The following is a 16,427-nucleotide window of genomic DNA, read 5'->3' on the forward strand; positions in this document are numbered from 1 at the left end:
GTGTTAAAATTACATGTAATAGGCTGGGCATGGTGGCTCACGCCTGTAATCCCAGCACTTTGGGAGGCAGAGGAGCTCAAGACTCTCTGGGCCAACATTGTGAAAACCCATTTCTACTAAAAATACAAAATTACCTGGGCATGGTGGCCCATGCCTGTAATCCCAGCTACTTGGGAGGCCGAGGCAGGAGAATCGCTTGAACTCGGGAGTGGAGGTTGCAGTGAGCTGAGATTGCGCCATTGCACTCTAGCCTGGGCGACAAGAGCAAAACTCCATCTCAAAAAAAACAAAAACAAACAAAAAAAAAACACAACAACCCAAACCCAACAAACGAACAACAACAACAAACTAGACAAGTATTTTTAAGCTTGCACAATAGAAAGCACAGATTGCACCAAGGAAAACGTACCTGGTGAGAACTTTATTCACCTCAGTTCTCTACTTGGGTACAATTTCCCAAACATGCCACAGAGAAGTGGAGTCCAAATGGAGACCGATGGACTCACTGAGCCAAGGGAGCAGAAATTAAAATCCATAGCTACTGAAATTTGGGGGGCAGGATATCAGAGAGGGGACCCCCAACTTTTGGTGAAGGGATTTGTCTAAGGGCCCTTGGTCAAAAGAGTGTTTGTCTATTGAGAGCCCTCTGCAATTCCATGTCAATTGGAGGACTGGCTTTTCCATTTTCGCCAAAATGCCCGTTGGATTTTTTTTCTTTTTTTTTTTTTGAGACAGGGTCTCAATCTGTTTCCCAGGCTGGAGTGCTGTGGTGCCACCTCAGCTCACGGCAACCTCTGCCTCCCAAATTCAAGCGATTCTCCTGCCTCAGCCTCCCAAGTAGCTGGGATTACAGATGCCCACCACCATGCCTTGCTAATTTTTGTATTTTTAGTAGAGATGGGGGTTCATCATGTCAGCAAGGCTGGTATTACAGGCGTGAGCCACCATGCCCGGCCATATTTATGGTTCCTCAGCTTTAGAAGTTTGTAATTTGTGCTTATTTATTCATTCCCAAGAAGTATTAATTTTCATTTCTAAATTTGTATTTACAAATGATATTGCAGTGCTTCTACTCCTCGTGTAAGTTTTGAGCTCAACAATCCCTGAATGCACTTGGATGAAGGAATCTCAGGACATAAAGTTGAGTGTAAAAAACAATTTGTAGCAAAACGCATTCTCCATAATCCCATACACAGAGTTACAAAGCATGTAAAACTTATTAATATGTTGTTTGCAGACAAAAACAAATGCGGGAAGCTGATAAGGTCACAGAGGACTTCAGAGGCAGGAGGAAATCATGACTTCTGTGGGCTCTGGGCACACTTTACCTTCATGGCACTTTTCTCCATTATTAAAAAAATGGTAAAAATTATCTTTTATGACCGTGTCGTTACAAAGACTGTGTTGGTATATTAGTGTTATACGGTAAAACAATTCAGGTATGTTCAAAATTTTTGACGGGATAGAGAAGAACTGGAAAAGATGAAAACAACGGTTAACACGCGCGCGGCTCCCTGGACTGTTAAATTTGCATAACGGTAACCACGCCTTTCCAACAAGCCACGCCCCCTTGCTAGAATATTCCCTCGCCTGGGCCGCTTCGGACAGAGCTCCCCGGCTTGCTCCTCGTCCTCGGGCCAGGGATCTCCTCGGTAAGACTGTGTCTGACCCTCTTTTCCCAATAGGGCCCATGGCAGCCTCTTCTTTCTCGCCCGAGTCACTGCTAGTTAATTGTTTTATTTCCCGGTCTCCTTTATTAACTGTAAGATGGTGACGCTGGCTCATCCGGGTCAGCTGTAGGGGTTAAAAAAGCGGGTCGGGACTGGGCGTGGTCGTCTGTAATCCCAGCATTTTGGGAGGCCCAGGCGGCGGATCACGTGAGGTCAGGAGTTCGGAACCAGCCTGGCCAACATGGTGAAACTCCGTCTCTACTGAAAATACAAAACATTAGTTGGGCATGGTGGCGCGTGCCTGCAACTCCAGCTACTCGAGAGGCTGAGGCAGGAGAATTGTCTGAACCCGGGAGGCGGAGGTTGCAGTGAGCCGAGATCGCGCCATTGCACTCCAGCCTGGGCGACAGAGCAAGACTCCATCTCAAAAAAAAAAAAAAAAAAAAAAAAAACTAAATAAAAAAGTTGGGGGTAGGCTTTCCAGTGGATTTTACGCTTTAAAAATGTATAGACTTCCCTGGGACAAGGTCTTACGTTGTTCCCCAGCCGGGAGTGCAGCGGCACAGTCACCGCCCACCGCGGCCTCCGCCTCCCGGGTTCGAGCCAGCCTCGTGCCTCAGCCTCCCGAGTAGCTGGGATTACAGGCGTGAGCCCCGGCGCCCGGCCCGGGTGGCTTAAGTTTTAATTTTTTTTGGGTAGACACCGGTGTCTTCGCTGTGTTTCCCAGGGTTCAAGCGAGCCTCCCGCCGGGGCCTCCCAAAGCGCTGGGATTAGGGGCGGGAGCCGTCGCGCCGTCGCGGGATGGACTCTGCTGTGCTGCGCATCGCGCGCCGTTCGCAAGCCCTGATGTCTCCCTTTCTGTCATATGCAAAGAGACATTTCCTCCGAAACGACGCGTTTCCATAATTTACAGGAAATCGAAACAGAACGATGACGTCATCATCGTAGTACATCTGCTGAAGTACCTGAGGGCTTCGAAAAAACAAAAAAAGACGAAGGAACGGAAACGGCCAGGGGGCAGGGGCTGACCCCACCCACCCCCACCGAGGCTCTTCCCGGAGCTGCCCCGCCCGCAGGAAGGCCCGGGGCGGGGCCGAGGTCAAGGCTCCGCGGCAAACTCGCCCCTTCCCCGCTGACGAGCACTAGGGATTGGTCGGGCCCCAGCTGCCCGGACGTGACGTCGGCGCCCGGCGTGGGCGGTGAACCGCTCAGCTCTTTTCCCCGCCCAGTCCCCTGAAGCACCAAAACCTGAAAGGGGCGGCCGGGGCGGGGCCTGAGGGCGGCGGACGCGGGCGCGGGGGGCGGGGCCTACCTTGCGGCGAAAGCGGGTTGGTGGCTGCGGCTGCGGGCCTGCACTTCCGCCCGTGGTCGAGAGCGGACCCCGGGAAGGAGGTGGGTCACCGGCTGACGCCAGGCAGAGCGCGGTGAGGGGAGCGGCGGGCTGGAGGCCGCAGGTCGGGCGGGCGTGAGCGTAGGCGAGGCTTGTGCGCACAGGGTCGCGTCGGGGAACCATCGCGGCGCTTGGGGCCCGGTGGACCGATAGGTGGGAGTCGGCGCGGCCTCGGCCGCTTCCCTCAGTGCGGGGGCGGGAGCACCCCTAGACGGTTGGCGGCCGCCCTGTTGCCTTCCTGCGCGCTGGACCCGGTCGCTGATACCCTCTGTCTTTCCGTTGTCTACGCTGCGGTCTCGCGTGAGCTGTTTTTTGGTGTGGACACTGCGTAGTTTCCTTCGGAGAGCGGGACGTCTCGGGGTGGGAAGTGTCGGTCCGCTCCACTCCCTCGCCTACCTCCGGCCTGGCGCCCCTCCCTTTGGATTGTTGTTGGTATTTTTTTGGAGACAGGGTCTCTCTCTTGTCACCCAGGCTGAAGTGCAATGGCCCAATCAAGGCTCACTGCAACCTCGATCTCCTGGGCTCACCCAATCCTCCCGCCTCATTCCCCACCCCCCACCCCTCCCGAGTAGCTTGGGACTACAAGCTCGTGCCACCACTCCCGGCTAAGTAAAAAAAAAAAAAAAAAAAAAAAAAAAAAAAAAAAAAATTGTGTTGCAGAGACAGGGCTGGGCTGGTTGTCCAGGCTGGGCTCAGTTACTCCAGCGATCCTCCGAGCCGCCGCGCTCGGCCGGTCCCTCCGTTTGGAAGAGTCTGTTTCTTCCACCTGGAGGAGCTGGAGCATTTGCTGCTGGCAACAGAGCTTTGTCCGTCCTCCCCAGGTTGCGGGGTCCATGGATGTGCCCCAAAATTTGCACGACCCGAGTGAAACGGGGTTGACTGCCTGGGGGGAAAAGAGCCCCTCAAGGAGAAGGCCGAGTTTGGTATTTAAGTGATACAGGCTGAGTATCCTAGGACTGATGTTACTTGCGTTGGGTACCTTGGGGGGAATTTTGGCTCAGTGCCTACCTATCCCCGTGAGTCGGGACAGCCCTCGGTGGAACTGGGAGTCGGAATTGCAGTTCTGCTGTTCATCTGTTACCTGAAAGTCCACAGACAAGTGGTCTAACCTGTCTGGTTTTCTTCATCGACTGGCAGTATTTATCGGTCCTAGGATTCATGTCAAGCTCAGATGAGATGAGTATAAAAGTCACTTAACAATTTTTCTTTTTTGTTTTTTAATTTCAGAAATGTTCTTTTGGGGCCAGAGTCTGGGTATCTATGAATGCATATCCGTGTTTGTTCACAACTAAGCCCAGCTGAGACGATCACTTTTCTGTAGGCCATTTGCCCAGGTAATAATTTTTTTTTTTTAACAGGAGTTCAGACAACCAAGGTAAGTGCAATGATGGAAACATGTGCAGAGTCCTGAAAGATAAAGAAGGTCATCAGAGACAGACTGGAAGAGAGGACAGGCCCCCCCAGACGTGGTGACACTCAGGGAGGGCTTGCACACTGGTTGTTCTCAAATCCAGCTTTCTCTCGGAATCTTAGTGGAGTTCTTTAACGATTTTATCCGTAGGATCTCTTCTGCTTTTTTAAGTTCCTGAGGTAAGTCTGATGTGCATTCACAGTTAAGAACCAGGCAGAGATATGAGGGTGGGTTTTCAAGGCTGATGGATGAGCTTCCATAAAGGCAGGGAATACCAGTCACCATGAATGGTTTTAGGAAGAGCAAGTGAAGGGAGGTGAGTGTGGAAGGAAAGAAATGATGTGGAGGATGGATCATCGAGGGCCTTGTGTATGTTGAGCTCAGCAATTTGAATTTTATCCAAACACTGGAGGAGAAGTCACTTGTGCTTTCGAAGTCCAGTTTGGGCTTTGGGCTCTTGGCAGCATTTTGGAGGAAGAATTGGTGGCAGTCAACCAAGAGGCAGAGAGATTATTGAGGCTTCTTCAGTAGTCCAGGCAAATAATGAAAATGTATTGAATTAAGGCAGTGGTGGTTGCACTAAGAAGAAAGTAGAGATGTAATTAAGGGGTGGGCTCTAGAACTCAGAGACTGTGGCTGAGGTAGAAGGAGTGTGTAGAATAATTCCTAGGTTGCTAGTTTGAAAATTGAATGGACAGTAATGACATCAACAAGGGAATATAGAACAGAAAACAGGTTTAAGGGAAGGACTGTGTTGGGTTCTGGTCATGTTTACTTGGAGGTACCTGTCAGACATGTGAGCAGAGATACACTGTATGCATTTGGATGTTGAGTATATCTCTCTGAAATTCTGGGTTATGTTATCATTTATTGAGTAGGTGGAACACAGTGCATCATTGCATTGTTTGTGTTTTTTGGTGTTTTTTTTTTTTTTTTTTTTTTTGAGACGGAGTCTCATTGTCAGCAAGGCTGGAGTGCTGTGGCTTGATCTCAGCTCACTCAGCTCACTGCAACCTCTGACTCCTGGGTTCAAGCCTCCCGAGTAGCTGGGAGTACAGGAGTGCACCACCACACCCAGCTAATTTTTGTATTTTTAGTAGAGACGGGGTTTCACCATGTTGGCCAGGATAGTCTCGATCTGTTGACCTCATGATCCTCCCACCTTGGTCTCCCAAAGTGCTGAGATTACAGGTGTGAGGCACTGCACCCTGCTTGCATTAAGTTTTACAATACTTTCTCAGTCTTTGGGCAGCTTCAATATAGGCAGTAGTTGAAGCAGTGGTTTGAAGTAGGTCACCCAGAAAGGGAGTACTGAATGAATAGGTTAGAATTCTCAGGACAAGCCTTCGAAAACTTTAGTCTTTATATGAGTAAAAAAGGCAGAGTTGTAATTATGAAGGAGACTGAGTAGAAGAAGTGTCAAAAAATGGTGTAGCTAAAGAAAGCATGGGCAGCATTTTTCATATGCTTCAGCAGAGTAAAGTTGAGAACCTATTGGATTGGTAATACAGAGATTATTACGGACTTAACATTCCCTAGAGTGTAAAGGTAGAAGTCAGAGTGCAAAGGAGCTGAAGAAGTGGGAGCTAGTGAATCTAAACTTCCAGATGTTTAGCTGAGAACTGTAGAAGAAAGAGGCTTTTTTTAGGTTTATTTATTTAGAGAAGGAGTTTCACTCTCTGTCTCCCATGCTGGAGAGCAGTGGCACGATCTTGGCTCTCTGCAACCTCCACCTCCCGGGTTCAAGCGATTCTGCTACCTCAGCCTCCCAAGTAGCTGGGATTACAGGCGCCCATAATCACGCCCGAAACATTTTTGTATTTTTAGTAGAGACGGGGTTTCACCATGTTGGCCAGGCTGGTCTTGAACTCCTGACCTCAGATGATCCACCAGGCTCGACTTCCCAAAGTGCTGGGATTACAGGTGTGAGCCACTGTACCCCGCCAGAAGAAAGAGATTGTTATCTGAAGTTTCTGGCTAGCTAATATTGAGAAATTGATAGCCTAAGGATAAGTCTAGAAAATTACAGTTGTACCTGTGGTGAAGCATCCTATATTTTTGGTTTTGACAAATTAGCTCTCTTTTTAGTGGGTGCTCAGAGAGTTGCTCTTGTTTGAGTTTATTTTGGTTTTGCAACTTGAGTATTGTCTTGACACACCCATTTCTCATTCAGTAATGATTCCAAGTGGTTACAGGCTGATGAGACTGACCAGATAGACCTCAAGAAGAACTGAGTTGTACAGAAGCTTAACAGGATTCACAGTCATTTAGAAGCAATAATTTTCCCCCTAAAAGACAAAATATTCCCTATTCAGATTTCCTGGGCTTAGCCATTAGGCCAGTGATGATTTTAAATTTGGAGAGTAAACCACACACATGTGACCTTTTGAAGAAGAACCACAGAGCATATGTTCTGTTGTTGATGTGCTCCGCAGCAGTATTTTCTGTATCTTCTAGGGTCTACGACACTTACCTGTTTGGCAGTAACTCCCACATACTTTGAGAAAATTTAGCCTTGCTTTTTGGGATGTGGAAATAAGCTAGCTCTCTGAGTGAAATAATAAGCAAATTCTGTGATTTTCTTAGTAGGTTTCTTTTGTTGTCTCCTTTGTTAGTAATTATTATTATTATTATTATCATTTTTGAGATGTAGTTTCGCTCTCGTTACCCAGGCTGGAGTTTAATGGCGCGATCTTGGCTCACTGCAACCTCCACCTCCTGGGTTCAGGCAATTCTCCTGCTTCAGCCTCCTGATTAGCTGGGATTACAGGCATGCACCACCATGCCCAGCTAATTTTTTTTGTATTTTCTTTAGTAGAGACGGGGTTTCACCATGTTGACCAGGATGGTCTTGATCTCTTGACCTCGTGATCCACCCACCTCGGCCTCCCAAAGTGCTGGGATTACAGGCTTGAGCCACCGCGCCCGGCCGTTAGTAATTATTTTAAAGTACATGACATTTAGAGCTTCAAGTAAGGTAAGTGGGGGGAAAAAGTATGCAACGTTTTATTTGTGTGGTAGTCCCACTTAAGTGGGACTTAAGTTGAAAAAAAGCTCAAATTGACTGCAGTCTGTCAGCTGCTGAAATCATCCTTAAAACTGTGTTTGAGAAATCTATGAAGTTTCACTTTCTGTTCTTAGTCTTCTAAGTTCGCTTTCCTTATTGAACTAGGTCACTGGAAAAAAACAGCTTCTGCAAACTTAATTTATTAGTGGTGTGATGTGGGCCTTTTAGGTATAAGTAATTCTTCTTTTGAAGAAAATAATTTTAGATTCTGCAGAAATATACTGAAGACCTTATCCCTTGTTACTTGGCATTTCCTAGTCTGCAGTGCCCTTGTACTAGGTAGGCATTAATAATATGTAATTGAATTAGAGTTAGTGTCAGGAAAGGGCAGGACTCTGTAGCTATAACTACATACTCTTTTTTTTTTTTTTTAAACTCCCTTCGATGAGAACTGGGTAACTCATTATCCTGTTCCTCTGCTTTCAGGAGGCTCCTAATGTAGAATTTAATGAAATTAAATTCCTTCTAAATAAGTTTTGATTTTTCTTTTTTTTTTTGAAATCTCATTTTTAAATGTCCTTTTGTGTATGTACTTTAATGTTGAAAGCTACCCTAAATTCTTTTTAGAACCATGAAGAACATATACCTCTTCAAAAGCATAAGTAAAAGTAATATTGGCCAGGCGTGGTGGCTCAGGCCTGTAATCCCAGCACTTTGGGAGGCCAAGGTGGGTGGATCACCTGAGATCAGGAGTTTGAGTACAGCCAGACCAACATGGTGAAACCCTGTCTCTATTTTTTAAGGAAAAAACAATTTTTTTAAAATAGAAAAGTAATAGTAAATAAATTTTAAAAATCACTTCATATGACTAACATATGATATGCTTATGCATTTCTGAATAATTATTTGTGTGTAAAAGAAGAAACTTAAGAATTTTTTTTTTTTTTTTTTTTTTGAGATGGCGTCTCACTCTGTAGCCCAGGCTGGAGTGCCTTGGCACAATCTCAGCTCACTGTAACCTCTGCCTCCGGGGTCCCAGTTCAAGCAGTTCTCCTGCCTCAGCCTACCAGGTAGCTGGGATTACAGAGTGCACCACCATGTCCAGCTAATTTTTGTATTTTTAGTAGAGACGGGGTTTCATCATGTTGGCCAGGCTGGTCTTGAACTCCTGACCTCATCCTCTGCCTGCCTCGGCCTCCCAAAGTGCTGGGATTACAGGCGTGAGCCACCGTGCCTGGCTAAGGATTTTTAAAAATAACTTTATTTTAGGTACTAGCTTTATGCCACAGAAGCCTCAGCAGCCAAGCCTAATTTCTGTTGTGGTGTTTCAGATTTCCCATTGGTAAAGATTATATGTTCTGAATTTTAGGGTGATGGTGATACTCAATTCAAAAATGTCACACTGCCCCATTTCCATTCCTGCATATTCAGTGTCTTCACTTAGGTTCCTTTTATTTTTTTTGAGACACAGTATCACTCTGTCACTCAGGCTGGTGTGTAGTGATGCAATCTTGGCTTACTTGCAACCTCTGCCTCCCAGGTTCAAGTGATACTCCTGACTCAGCCTCTCGAGTAGCTGGGATTACAGATGTGCATCACCATGCCTCAGCTAATTTTTGTATTTTTTTTAGTAGAGATGGGGTTTTGCCATGTTGGTCAGGCTGGTCTTGAACTGATGACCTAAAGCTATTTGCCCACCTCAGCCTCCCAAAGTGCTGGGATTACAGGCATGAGCCACTGTGCCCAGCCTACTTAGGTTTCTTAACCTTCTAACCTTCTTTCTCCTTGAATGGAGACTTTTTAAACATTTAAAAAAATGGTCTCTCCTTTGAATTTTAATACCACCAATGTATTGTGTGTCTCTTTATGTACTGTATGTACCTCTGAGCTTTATACGTAAAAAGAGTAGGATTCCGTTGCTCGGGCTGGAGTGCAGTGGCGTGGTCTCAGCTCATTGTAACCTCTGTCTCCTGTGTTCACGCGATTCTCCAGCCTTTGCCTCCCAAGTAGCTGGGATTAGAGATGCACACCACCACACCCAGCTAATTTTTTGTATTTTTAGTAGAGACAGGGTTTCACTATGTTGGCCAGGCTGGTCTCGAACTTCTGACCTCGTGATCTGCCTGCCTCGGCCTCCCAGAGTGCTGGGATTACAGGCATGAGCCTCCGCGCTCAGCCTGGAATGCTTTTATCAGGAAGATTTGTCTCGCTTATTTGTTCAGTAATTTATTTATGTCAGTATGGCTTCATGTATATTTTATACTTTGGGTAATAATCCCATATTATTTATTTTGTTCACATGTTTTAGCTTTAGCCACAGAGACTATTTCAGGTTGACTTTCTGGTATTACAAGTTCCTCCAGGTCTACTTGCATTTTTCCTGTCCCAGCAGATTGATTATATTTTCAGTGCAGACATTTGCTTTTTTATTTAGCCAGTACACTGTTTACTAACAGCTTTTCTGTTAGCTTTTATATGCATTTAGTTATAAAGATAAAAATACAGGATCTTAGCTTATTTTTATTATACCTCATTAGAATTGGAGACCTTTTGGGATTCTGGCTTATACCCTGTTTGCTGATCTTCTCAGTTTAATGCTGTCTCTATTTCTGATAAACCTGCCTTATATGACTTTTTTTGTTTTTGAAACTGTCTCACTCTGTCACCCAGACTGGAGTGCAGTGGCACGATACCACCTCCCTGCACCTCTGCATCCCAGGCTCAAGCAATTCTCCTGCTGCAGCCTGGGCTGACCGCGGTCTACGGATGTGCACCACCACACCTGGCTTTTTTGTATTTTTGGTAGAGACAGGGTTTTGCCGTGTTGGTCAAGCTGGTCTCGAACTCCTGACCTCAGGTGATCTGCCTGCCTCGGCTTCCCAAAGTACTAGGATTACAGGCGTAAGCCACCACACCGGACTATAGTTGCCTTGTATATCTTCATTCAAATTTTTGACAAATTTAGTTATTGGGATTTTCTTCCTGCTACTGTCTTGTTATTTTGCTCTCTGAAGTTGATAGGATTTGAAAGGTTTTTCATTTTAACCCTTTCACTTTTGAATTTGTAGAGGCTCTGATGTTGTTATAAAAACAAAAAGTTGAAGAAGGTAAAAAACTATTAATCTAAAAAATATTAATTAATCTTAGTAGTGCAATAGGTTGTTAGCATTTGTAGCTGTCAGAGTTTATAGTGCATTGAGGAACAGTGAGTTATGGGCAGCAGTTCATGCATATATGCAAGTTCCTGTGCCCGTGCTTTCAAAACAAGAGAAAATCCCTCTCTATGTCAACCTGAATAATGAGATTTAGGCAATACGATTAAATATTGTTTATTTGAACATGAAGTTTTTTTTTTTTTTTTTTTTTTTTGAGACGGAGTTTCGCTCTTGTTACCCAGGCTGGAGTGCAATGGCGCGATCTCGGCTCACCGCAACCTCCGCCTCCTGGGTTCAGGCAATTCTCCTGCCTCAGCCTCCTGAGTAGCTGGGATTACAGGCATGCGCCATGATGCCCAGCTAATTTTTTGTATTTTTATTAGAGACAGGGTTTCACCATGTTGACCAGGTTGGTCTCAATCTCTCGACCTTGTGATCCACCCGCCTCGGCCTCCCAAAGTGCTGGGATTACAGGCTTGAGCCACCGCGCCCGGCCGAACATGAAGTTTAAGGATGGCTAGCTAGGTGATCTAGACTCCAGAAGATAGGGTCAATGCTCTGAAGTGGAGAGGCTTTGAGGGTCATTTATATAGGCAAGGTCTGAGGAAGCTTAACAGGATTTTGATGTTTTCTACACAAGGCTAGTTCCTAGTTATAGCAATTTAGTGAGTTATAGGCAGTGTTCCATTTGGAAAGGGTATATTTAGCCTTTCACCTTAAGGATGTAGTAGTCCAGGGGTCTTTTATCTCTTTGTTAATGGGTCTTTTATCCCAGTCAAGAGATCTTTTATTGCATATGACATCTAGTTGGAGCCGGGAACAAGAAAGTAACAAAGTTAACCTGTAACAGGAGGTCAGGCTGCATTACTTGGTCTCCAAAGTCAACCTTCTGCAGGGCCTAATTTTTAGAAGCCCTCAATAGACAGCTCTCCATTTGCTTTCACATCTGTATGAGTTTTTGTTATTGGCACAACTTAATATTTATGGATTTTTGTTTCCAGAGATTTCTGGAATGTGGCTACTGGGAATGTGAAAGTTTTCCTGAGCTTTTGAGTTTGCCTCTAATACATTACTGGAACACTCCAAAATCTGTACTTTGAAAATATTGATAAGTCTGGGTTTCTGTATGTGTATATATATATACATATATATATATATACGTATATATATATACACGTATATATATATACGTATATATATATACACGTATATATATATACGTATATATATATATACATATTTTTTTTTTTTTTTGAGACGGAGTTTCGCTCTTGTTGCCCAGGCTGGAGTGCAATGGTGCGCTCTCGGCTCACCGCAACCTCCGCCTCCTGGGTTCAGGCAATTCTCCTGCCTCAGCCTCCTGAGTAGCTGGGATTACAGGCACACGCCACCATGCCCAGCTAATTTTTAGTATTTTTTTTTTAATAGAGACGGGGTTTCACCGTGTTGACCAGGATGGTCTCGATCTCTTGACCTCGTGATCCACCCGCCTCGGCCTCCCAAAGTGCTGGGATTACAGGCTTGAGCCACCGCACCCGGCCAAATATATTTTCTATCAGTACTATGTAGTTTTGAGCCCTCTCTGTAGCACAACTTTGTACTGCCATATGATACTTATTCCTAATACAATGCTTTTACTTCCCTGTATTTTTCTTTTTCTTTTCTTTTTTTTTTTGAGACAGAGTTTCACTCTGTCACCCAGGCTGGAATGCAATGGTGTGGCTTGGCTCACTGCAACCTCTGCCTCCTGATTTCAAGCAATTCTCCTGCCTCAGCTTCCTGAGTAGCTGGGATTACAGGTGCCTGCTACCATGCCTGGCTAATTTTTGTATTTTTAGTAGAAATGGGGTTTCACCGTGTTGGCCAGGCTGGTCTCAAACTCCTGACCTTGTGATCCACCTGCCTCGACCTCCCAAAGTGCTGGGATTATAGGCGTGAGCCACTGGGCCCAGCCCTCTGCATTTTTCTTGTGTCAAAAGTAGGAGGATTTTATGAGTTTAGTCAGTTCAGTGATTGATAAGCCAGCCAACAGAACATTTGGGCTGTAGCGGCACACTTTAAATTGAAGACCAGGTTCACAAGTTGGAAGTGTGTCTATTCTTCACACACAGTAGATCTGAAGTTGGTTTTTTTCTTGATGTTATTTTTTCTGGCTGTAGGTACAGAATGAGCACATGTTGTTGGTGTACACCAGCTGGTGTTTCCACCACTGACTTCCTAAAGCACTATGCGTCCAACACTCGATCCAGCGAATTTCAAACAGCCAATGAAGACCTCTGCTACTGCTTAGAGTGTGTGGCTGAATACCACAAAGCAAGAGATGAATTGCCATACTTGCATGAGGTAATTTATATTAGATGGACAATATTTTTCAGAGCTTAGCTTGATAGCTAGAACAGAATAAGTTTGGACACTGTTGGGAAGTATTCAGAAAAATGATATGATTTCAACTTTGTGGGGTTTTTTTGTTTTTGTTTTTTTGTTGTTGTTAGAGATGGAGTCTTGCTCTGTCACTCAGGCTGGAGTACAGTGGTGTGATTATACTTTTATCATTTTACACATTTGAGTATATTCTTAGGACAAATTCCTGAAAGTGGAAGTGCTGTCTCATGATTTTCCATGGGCCACATGGGTTTTCATAGTTTGTTTTGCTATGTTTTGGAGACAGGGTCTTTGCTCTGTTGCCCAGGCTGGAAGTGCAGTGGTGTGATCACGGTTCACTGCAGACTCAACCTTCTGGACTCCCACCTCATCCTCCTGAGTAGCTGGGACCATCGGCATGTGCCAGTATGCTCAGCTAATTAAAAAAAATTTTTTTTGTAGAGACAAGGTCTTCTATTTTGCCCAGACGGGTCCTGAACTCCTGAGCTCAAGTGATCCTTGCACCTTGGCCCCCCAGTGTTGGAATTACAGGCATGAGCCACCGTGCCTGGCCAAATTTGAAGGCTAACTCATTGTCTGGTATATAGTAGGTACTGAGTAAATGTTTAGCACTGATGGAATTGAAACCTGGAACAGAATTTTATGATCTTTTAGTCACTTTGGTATAAAATAATTTTATGAAATAGAGTTGTTGGGAGGGGATTTGTTTCTTAATTTTCTGGTCAGTGCTATAATACATGCATGTATCCGAATATCTTGGGTTTTTGTTACCCACCCCACCCACCCGGACACCCCTCGGGGTTTTTTTTAATTGGAAATATTCTTTTTTTAATGGGCAAATGGCATAAACCTCTAAGGGGAGGTATATTTTCCAGTCATAATAACCAAAGTGAAAGATATAATTTCTAAATATGTGGCTTTGAATATTTGTTTATTTGATGAAAACCAGAACGTAGGCCATAGAGATACATACAGTATATAGAGGAGAGGATGATTACTTATGGATTGGTATTGAGAAACTTGCATTTTATGAAGTTTTCTTTTTTTTTTTTTTTTTTTTTTGAGACAGAGTTTCGCTCTTGTTACCCAGGCTGGAGTGCAATGGCGTGATCTCGGCTCACCGCAACCTCCGCCTCCTGGGTTCAAGCAATTCTCCTGCCTCAGCCTCCTGAGTAGCTGGGATTACAGGCACGCGCCACCATGCCCTGCTAATTTTTTGTATTTTTAGTAGAGATGGGGTTTCACCATGTTGACCAGGATGGTCTCGATCTCTCGACCTCGTGATCCACCCGCCTCGGCCTCCCAAAGTGCTGGGATTACAGGCTTGAGCTACCGTGCCCGGCCTGAAGTTTTCTAATAATGAAGCTATCCAGCATATTTCTACTATATGCTGGGCTAAGGTAGTTAGCTATGGCTAGAATGTGGAAGGGAAGGCATAGAAGGGCCTCAGTTTTGCTTTTGGCAGATAAACTCCAGCTTCTCTTTTTTTAAAAAAAATATGGATGGTAGTGATGTTGAGATACGTATAGAAAAATTCTACAAGAGAAGTGTTTAAACAGCTCATACTATTTTTTTGTTTTCTTTTTCTCTTAGAGACATGTCATCTAGGCTGGAGTACAGTGGCACAGTCATAGCTCACTATAGCCTCAGATTATTGGGCTCAAGTGACTCTCCTGCCTCAGCCTTCAGAGCAGCTAGGACTGTTTTTCTATTTTTGGTGGCGACAAGGTCTTGCTTTACTGCCCAAGCTGGTCTTGGAACTCCTCACCTAAAACAGTCCTACCTTGGCGTCCCAGAATGCTGGGATTACCTGTAAAGGTGTGAGCCACTGTTCCTGGCCAGCATCTCATACTGTGTATACTCATTTTTCATAAAAGCGGCCACATTTTAAATCGTTTTCTTTAAGATAGAATCTCTAATACTTTACATTTCAGAATTGTACTTAGGAAAAGGCTTTTTAGGTCATCACGGTCAGTGTATTTTGTTGATAATAAGACATAAGACACACTGCCCATTTTATTTTCCCGTAGGTTTTATGGGAGTTAGAAACCTTACGTCTCATAAATCACTTTGAAAAATCCATGAAGGCAGAAATTGGAGATGATGATGAATTATATATAGTAGACAGCAATGGGGAGATGCCACTGTTTGACGTTACTGGACAAGACTTTGAAAATAAGCTTCGAGTTCCTCTTCTTGAAATACTGAAATATCCTTACTTGCTTCTACATGAACGTGTTAGTGAGTATCTTGGTGGTTCCTCAAGTTATATCAGTTATTTTACATTATTATAATATTTTAATATAAGAATTTATCTGTATTGCAAATTTGTTTGCTAAACATGTATTTAGGATATATAATTAGGGCTGCTTTTTTTTCTCAACATTTTTGTGTTTTTTTTTGGGTTCAGACACAAAATACCTATTTTTAGGGGCACAGTTCAAACTTATCTTGTTCAGGGGACAACTGAAGATTGTTTTTGTGTTTTTTAGAGACAGGATCTTGCTCTGTCACCTTGACTGGAGTGCAGTGGTACAGTCATGGCTTGTTGCAGCCTCTTCCTCCTGGGCTCAGGTCATACTGTTGCCCGAGCCTTCTGGGTAGCTGGGACTACAGGTGCGTGCCATTGCACCCAGCTAATTTTATGTTGTATTTTTTGTAGAGATGAGGTTTCACTATGTTGCACTGCCCAGGCTGGTGTCCAACTCTTGGGCTCAAGCAGTCCTCCTACCTCAGCTTCCCAAATTGTTGGGATTCCAAGTACGAGCCACTATTCCTAGCTCCCAACATTTTATTGTGTAAGTTTTTAAACATTGAAAAACTGTAGAGTGAACACCATATACCCATCACATAGATTATACAGATGTTTTTTGCTGTTATTTGCGTTATCATGTATCTGTTCATCTATTCATTCAATTATTGATGATTTTCATTATTGCCAGGCAGGGTGGCTTACCCCTGTAATCCCAGCACTTTGGGAGACTGAGGCAGGCAGATTACCTGAAGTCAGGAGTTGGAGATCAGCCTGGCCAATGTAGTGAAACCCATCTCTACTAAAAATACAAAAATTAGCTGGGCATGATGATGGACACCTGCAATCCCAGCTACTCAGGAGGCTGAGGCATGAGAATCTCTTGAACCTGGGAGGCAGAGGTTGCAGAAAGCCAAGATTGTGCCATTGCACTCCAGCCTGGGTGACAGATTGATACTCTGTCTCAAAAAAGTAAAATAATAATTTTTATTCTTGTAGCATATCTGTGGCAGAGTTCTCAGGCTTTGCAGTGGTGCAGTTTTGGATAGTCCTTTGCTGTTTGGGGCTGTGCCATCTATTGTAGGATGTGTAGCAGTATCCCTGGCCTGTCTCTACTATATGGCAGTAGCGCTCCCTATCTCCTTTGTGACAACCAAAAAT

At 44.6% G+C, this 16,427-nt stretch overlaps 1 protein-coding gene across 10 annotated transcripts in view; it reads left to right on the forward strand.

Moving 5' to 3' along the window:
• The first annotated feature begins 2,982 nt into the window (after nucleotides 1-2,982).
• SETX (senataxin) overlaps nucleotides 2,983-16,427 on the forward strand; it is an 89,212-nt gene continuing 75,767 nt past the window's right edge. For 3 of the 10 annotated variants that reach the window (XM_074394584.1, XM_074394590.1, XM_010346428.3), the window contains exons 1-5: nucleotides 2,983-3,062; nucleotides 4,288-4,394; nucleotides 7,287-7,448; nucleotides 12,793-12,976; nucleotides 15,046-15,256. In XM_074394584.1, the coding sequence (XP_074250685.1) occupies nucleotides 12,800-12,976; nucleotides 15,046-15,256 (388 nt within the window). In that variant the 5' untranslated portion in view covers nucleotides 2,983-3,062; nucleotides 4,288-4,394; nucleotides 7,287-7,448; nucleotides 12,793-12,799. Of the gene's footprint in view, nucleotides 3,125-3,160; nucleotides 3,361-3,381; nucleotides 4,395-7,286; nucleotides 7,449-12,792; nucleotides 12,977-15,045; nucleotides 15,257-16,427 lie in introns of those variants that run through there. The other 7 variants (XM_074394588.1, XM_074394586.1, XM_074394587.1 and 4 more) reach the window with 7 other exon arrangements.

Source organism: Saimiri boliviensis, chromosome 2, assembly GCF_048565385.1.
Source record: "Saimiri boliviensis isolate mSaiBol1 chromosome 2, mSaiBol1.pri, whole genome shotgun sequence".
Taxonomy (NCBI): domain Eukaryota; kingdom Metazoa; phylum Chordata; class Mammalia; order Primates; family Cebidae; genus Saimiri; species Saimiri boliviensis.